Source organism: Arachis duranensis, chromosome 3 (assembly GCF_000817695.3).
Source record: "Arachis duranensis cultivar V14167 chromosome 3, aradu.V14167.gnm2.J7QH, whole genome shotgun sequence".
NCBI classification, from domain to species: Eukaryota; Viridiplantae; Streptophyta; class Magnoliopsida; order Fabales; family Fabaceae; genus Arachis; species Arachis duranensis.
In genome coordinates, this window is record NC_029774.3 from 10549265 (window position 1) to 10556719 (window position 7455).

The following is a 7455-nucleotide window of genomic DNA, read 5'->3' on the forward strand; positions in this document are numbered from 1 at the left end:
TTATATTTTTTTGTGACTTTTTTTAATAAATTATATAATAATAGATAAAGACTCACTGCCAGTGAGACACCATTTCCATGTTTATTCTTATTGTGTTTAATTAAGATACTAATGTACTAGTACTAACTAATTTCATGTTTATCTTTGTATTAGTTATATTTAGACTTTGAAACTTGGTTGTTTTTAAAATGTTGGTGAAGAACTAAAGATATGTATTTTGAATTTATTAAGTTTATGACTATTTTTAATATTTTATATTTTTTATTTACGTGAAATCGGTTTTACTGGTTCAACCAGCGATTTATCGGTTGAACCAATAAACCAGTGAACCAGTAACCTGACCGGTTCGATCATCGGTTCGGTTCTTACAACTATGCTTGTAACCCTTAATTGCTTGTATGCAGAGATTATTCGTTATAAGTTTTAGGATTTGTTTAGTTGAGTTTTAAATTATTTTTAATTATCGTTTAAAATACTTTTATATTATTATACTCAAATATAATTGATAAATAAAAATTTTTTTGTATGAAATATTTAAACATAAATTTTTTTTATTTTTTAATAAAATCTTTTAAAAAAATAATACGAAAAAAATTCTTAAAAACTTACCCAAATAAATTTTTATAGTTTTTCAAAAAATATATTTTTTATTTTTTAATATTTTTACTACTAAAAATTTATTAAACATGTTAGAAATTAAAAAAATCATTGAAAAAAATATTTTTTCTATCATATTAGTAGCACCTAAACAAACAGATAGAAAAAAATTCCGATCTCTTTTGTATGTGACGGGTCTTGCATGTGTCAAAAATTAAATACAAAATATCATATATGTGCAAATTTTTCATTATATTTAACTCTGTATTTTAATTAGGATTTTACTAACAAGCATTTGTTTTTCGTTAAAATTTTAAAATGTTATATTTTTAATTACTTTGTCTTTTAAATAACATAAAATATTTAATGAGAAGAAACTAAAAAAGCATACGAAATCAATTATTTAATAACCAATTTCAAGCAATTTTTTTTCTCGTATTAAATAATATTTTTCTCCCTCATTTTCACTTTGAAACACACACTTCTATAAAATTTTAAACAAACGGTCTAATTGTTGACTTTCTAGATATTAATTTGCTTAAACTTTCAAATAACAAACTTCAAAAGTCCACACCTTTTTATAAAAAAAATATCTCTTTTGGTCCCACATCAATTTTTTGTTGAATGATAATTTGATTAGAGCAAACTATATAACGATTGTTATATTTTTAATATTCTATAAATTTTTATTGTATATATTACACAAGTATTTAATTGGTTCCTCATACTTTTTTTTTTAATTATTTATATCATGCACTCACCAACTAAATCAATAATCATAAAATTACCGACGTTACTTCATAATATTATAAAATTATTCTAGCCAATGACCTATAACTCAAGTTACTTAAAAATCTGTCCGTGACTTAATGAGTTGTAGAATCATCAACAGGGTACCAATATCTATTAAAAAACCACATGGAATCAGCTTCCACAGCATATCCATCTTGATTTCTATGCCAGCTATAGTAAGCATGAGTTCTGTTCTTTATATCAAACATGGCATGTCCAAAGCTTGCTTCTCTGTATGCTGAGTAATCTGGTTGTGGTTCTATCATCCTGCGTTATCAAAATAACGATCATATTATATATTTTCAGATAATAATCACTCTTTTCAATACGTGAGTCATTATGTATGTATAGAACTTACGTGTTTGCCAAGCCTTCAATGTTTCCTCCATCACCAATGGTTATATATACTGGAGCTGAGTTATCTTTCACAGGATTGCATTGACCGTTCGTAATGTTGTATGCAATATTGGACACACGTTCCTTCAAACATAAACATATATCAAATTCGAAGTGCAATGTTTGAGGCTTAATTAGACTTATTTGATTAGTGTCAGTGTGTCACACTCAAAATTCAATAGGCTTAGTTTATATTATGATGTATGTTAAAGAGTGAATACCCATCCGTCCCTGATAATTATCTCGAAAATATAATGAGGCCCCTAAAAAAAAGAAACATCCAACCCGGTCTCTAAGATTTTTTTTTGCACTGATTAGCTCTTGTGCCAAAAAAAACAACATTGATTTTTTTTTGTACAGGAGCTAATCAGTCCCATAAAAATAAATTTCAGGAACCGGGTTGGTATTTTTTTTTGTCAAGGACCTCGTTGTCTTTTGAGTTAATTATCAGGGACTATTTTGGATTTTTCTCTACGTTAAATGAGGTTGTTGAGAAATTATATTTTGTTACTTACAGATCGTTCATAGGCATGAACATGGCCGGCAAACACGACATCAACCTTGTGCTTCACAAACCAGGGCTCAAACATTACTCTCATTGATTCACCTTCCATGTAGTGGTAGTCGTAGCTGTTATACCAAGGTGAATGCAAGAGAACAATCAACCATGGAGTCTCTGTCCTATTAACTTTTGGTAGCTCTTCTTTTAGCCATTGGTATTGTGGTGTATATTTCCCTAAAGAAAAAAAAAAATTGTGTCAGTTACTGAAACTATTTTTTATATAAAGTTTTATTTAACTAATTATTAAAAATGATGTAATTATATGATTACCATAAGCTGAATATGAGGCCAATACAATAATATGTGCTGATGCTCTCTTGATAGAATACCAAAAGGGTGCTGTACTCTGTGACGCTCTATAAGGAACATGATACCTATGTGTATATGGCTTGAAAGGTACACTTTCACCCTGCAAAAGAAATAAGAGTTTAATTGTTACGTACCTCTAGTGTATAAACAACGATATATTCTAATAAAAAAAATAATAACATAGTGGTTAAGTCAAATAGAGAGTTTCATTTTGGATCAAATGCAAGGAATTCAATTAGTATTATGAGAGAAGGCGTACAATTTCTGGAGCAAAATCAATTTCATGGTTGCCTGTAACCCAAATCCATGGTTGATAAGCAACACTCCTTTCTACAAACCTTCCCCAAGTATCCCACTTAACATTATCATGATAAGGGTGATCATCTGCATAAGATAGGTCTCCAATAAACATCAAAGCTTGTCCTTTTCTTGGGTTCATTTCATAGTGAGAAAGAGTTTTATTTGAATCATATGTTTGACCAAGATCACCTGCACAATACAATGCCACATCAATTAATAACTAACATATAGGCCTATTTGGGGCACAACAACATGCAGTATTATTAAAATAAGATTTTATTTTTAAAATTAGAGAGTAAAATTTAGGCTAAAATTTGTATATAACTAAAAGAAAATGTGAAATTTCTCAAAACAATAAAATGGGTCATGCATGTTAACTTCAGAACATGGATTTAAGCTTTCTCAAGTTACGAAAAGTAATGTTTTAAATTTGTATATACTTGTGAATCAAATTAGTCCACCATATTATAATTTCTCTATTAGGAAAATGTTAACATAGTTGATGAAATATACTTACCAATGAGACCAAAAGTGTATGGCACATCAGGACCAACTTGAGGAGGAGTCACAAACCAAAATTGCCTTGTTGTGTTCGCGATTCCAACTTCATAGTAGTATTTGGTGTTGTACTGTCCAAAACAAGAACCACATGAGTCAATAATGGATTGATTGCATAACAAAAAATCAAAAATTGCTACAACAAAACATGGAATGCAATGGAATGGAGCAGAAGAAATACCTCCAAATTTCTGATGGTGCAATGATGAATAAAACCAGACGAGTAATTGAAGTATCTATAAGTAACATGTCTTCCCTTAGCAATTAGTTTCTTTTGCTTGCTGTTCTCGCTCCAGTACCGCACTTCGCTGGAGCCTGGTTCATCCATCGTCACCCACGACACAATCACTGCTTTTCCCTCATGATCACCTTGTGTTATGTGAACCTTTTATACATACATTCATTCATTAAAACTTAAGAAACTAAATGTTAAACCAAGAACGAAAAAAACACCAAACTTTATGATGTATCAAACACTAAAGAACACCAAGAAAACTTCCAACGTAGATTCCATATCAAAACTGAGATATATGATATCACATGCAAAACAAAACAATAGAAGAAAATGGGTACCTGCTGGGGAACATTGTAACCAGGAGGAATAGCAAAGACATCACTATCAAATAGCATATCTACGGTCTTCTCTTCTTTCCTAACGAAGGTGCTTGTTGATCCTCCGTTACACAACGCTACTACGTTCACAAGAACCAATCCAAAGACCAAGACTTTGAAACTCACTGAATACATTTTTGCAAAGTGTGGGGAAGACCTTTGATGAATGTGGCTTTTATTTATAGCAAACCACATGTTAATTATTTAAATTAAGAGTTTGTTTGGGTTACTTTTTTTTCAAGTTATCTTTTTATAGAGAAATAAAAGTAATTTTATGTTTGGATATTATGTAAAAAGATCTTTTTATTTATCAATTATGTTTGGGCATAACAATATAAAAATACTTTTTTGTTTATTTATTACATAAAAAACATCTTTTTTTAAGGAAAAAAAAATTTTTAAAAAAAGATGTAAATTAAAGCTTCTATAAAAAGTTATTTTTTTTTATTTTACTAATACTTTTACTTTTACTACTAGAAATTTGTCAAACACATTAAAAAATAAAAAAAATTATTAAAAAATTTTTTTTTAACAAAATAATAACATCCAAATATCCATTAAATACTGACTTCAAAATAGTAGAATATTAAAATTTAGGAGGAATATTCTGATTAGTGACTCAACTATAAACAACCTATGAGAGAAGTTTGTTAGAGTTCGAATCTGGTGGCTGTTACAACATTCCTCTTCCTTTAAAGTACCAAATTACGTGCCTTCTAATCTAAAAATACGCTAAACTATTATTATGCTTTGTTTCTTTTTTTTCCCTGAGATCACTAAACAAAACAGTTTTAAGATGAAGACGAAGACTTGGACTAACAAACTAGCAGTTTTGGATTTGTTGAAATGAGAAACCGGAAAAGTGGGTATCAGTAGACAAAAAAGATTCGATGATGGTCTCAAATTTGAACCATTAAATAGTTTCATAACAAATTTATTTATTTATTTATTATGTTTATTAATAATAAAAAATTAAAACAATAACAAATTAAAATTTCTATTAATCGTAATAAATATTTTACAATTTTAATCGATCATAATTTTATCATTGATCCTTTACATACCTATTGAATTGAAAAAATCGTGTTGGTTAGAAATTCAGTCGATTAGATGCACAAATCAATCGATTGAAATTTAGGTTTTCTAAACTTCAATTGATTGGAATTGATACACAATCAATTGAATTTTGTAAAATATGTGAGATTTTTCTTATTCAATTCGATTGGTCATATTACCCAATCAATTTAAGTCTTCAAAACAATAGATTTTCACAATTCAATCGATTGGGTATTGATTGTGTTACCCAATCGATTAAATTGTGCAGTGCGTTGTATGTTATGCTTCTCTAAATTTTTCTGCTCGTGATTATAAATTATTATTTTATTATTCATCTATTTTATTTTTAAAATTCTATCTTCAATTTTTTAGTTTTTATTTTGATTTAGATACTCTAATCTTATAAATTGGTGTATCAAAAATAACTTAATCCTACAATTAGAATCGTTTATCAATCTGATTGATTATCAATTTTTGCATTATTTTTGTTCATTGTTTATCCATCTACTTAGTATCAAATTTTTCTTTATTATTTATTCATCTCTTTAATACCCAATATTTGTTCATCATTAATTGATAATTACAGTTGGTGATAGAGATCCAATCAATTTTTTCATTGTAATATTTAGAAAACAATCCATTGTTTTGATTACAAAATCGAGATTAGTGAATATAATCTCTAATTTTGTAATTCTTTATTTCGATTTTTTATTCATAAAATTGATCGTGTAATGAAAAATATTTTTTTATCTTTTAGTAATAATTTTTTTCTGAAATAAAATAAAAAAATTATTATTTTTCAAAACTCAATTTTTTAACTTTAATTTCTCAAATACAAATTTTTATTTATGTCGAGCAAGGCAAATTTCACTTCAAATTCTAAAAAAATGACTAACTCAAATTATTAAGCTTCACAATAGACAATGGCAATTATTATTATCATCGTCTCCAGAGTATATAAGAGTACAATAATGGGTTTTTTTAATTTATAATAAAAAAAATTCTTGTTAAATATGGTTTATTTCTATATATCTATGTATTTCTCGAATTGCTTTGATGATTTCAATCGATTAAATAAAAATATCCTACATGCTGTGCAAGAATTTTTATTCCAAATTAAAATTCGATGGTTCATAACAAAACATGTGTAAGGCCGTCAAAATGGACCAAATCTATCGGCCAAGTCCGTTTACCTATTTAAATGGGTAGGCTTTGCTTCTAAAATTAAGTCCGTTTAAATTTTGGATTAAGCCTGATTGTTAAACGGGCTAGTCCGTTTAATTTGTTTAACATTTTTTTCAAAAAAGTAGCACATTTTAACTGGCATTTCTTCCGATTCGACCCGAAAATTCGTCCTATCAACTAAAAAAAATTGTTTGTTTAAAATTTTTGACTTAAAAGTGATATTTTTTGTCAAAATATTTTTTAAAAAATAAAATAAAAAAATAAACGGACTGATTCGTTTAACCCATCGGGTTGACTATAAACAATTTGGGCTGAAAAATTATTGCCCACAAATAAAACAGACTTAAACGGGTTAATCTATTTAATCCACAAATTTAACGGATCGAACCTAAATGGGCTGGACTAACCCATTTCACAGTCCTATTTCGTTAATAAAAAATACAAATTTTTTTTACATAAGATGAATCATGTATACAGTCAAAAATTAAATAAAAATATCATTCATGAGCAAATCTCTCGTTATATTTAACTCTATATTTTAATTAGCATTTTACTTCTTCTTCATCAAAATTTTAAAATATTGTATTTTTCATTAAACCTTTTTTTACTTTGTCTTTTTAATAAAATAAACTTGTTAATAATGAAAAGAAACTAAGAAAGCATACAAAATCAATTATTTAGTAACCAATTTCAAGCATTTTTTTTTCTCGCCTAAAATAATCTTTTTCTCCCTCATTCCCACTTTCAAACGCACACTTTTATGGAATTTTAAACAAACAGTTTAATAGTTGACTCTCTAAATATTAATTTGCTAGTTATAGTTAAACTTTCAAATAACAAACTTCAAAAGTCCACAATTTTTTTTTTTCAAAAAAAAACCTTTGCTCCCACTTTTTGCTTCTTTGTTGAATGATAATTTGATTGGAGCAAACTATGTAATGTTGATTATGTTACTTCATGATCTCTTTTATGTATAGTATTTAATTATTTACATCATGCACTCACCAACCAAATCAATAATAATGAAACTACCGACATTTCTTTACACGGATTTTTTTTAAAATAAAATAATTTATAATATATTTACC

General features: G+C 27.5%; 1 protein-coding gene across 1 annotated transcript; it reads right to left on the minus strand.

The window, feature by feature from the left end:
- Window positions 1-1463: 1463 nt before the first annotated feature.
- On the minus strand, window positions 1464-4261 carry LOC127739611 (purple acid phosphatase-like). Its single transcript, XM_016097561.3, has 8 exons — window positions 4088-4261; window positions 3696-3899; window positions 3474-3585; window positions 2916-3145; window positions 2618-2756; window positions 2301-2521; window positions 1748-1869; window positions 1464-1656 (listed from the first exon to the last, which is right to left on the minus strand). The coding sequence occupies exons 1-8, from the start codon at window positions 4259-4261 to the stop codon at window positions 1464-1466; spliced, it is 1395 nt and encodes a 464-aa protein (XP_015953047.3).
- Window positions 4262-7455: the final 3194 nt, after the last annotated feature.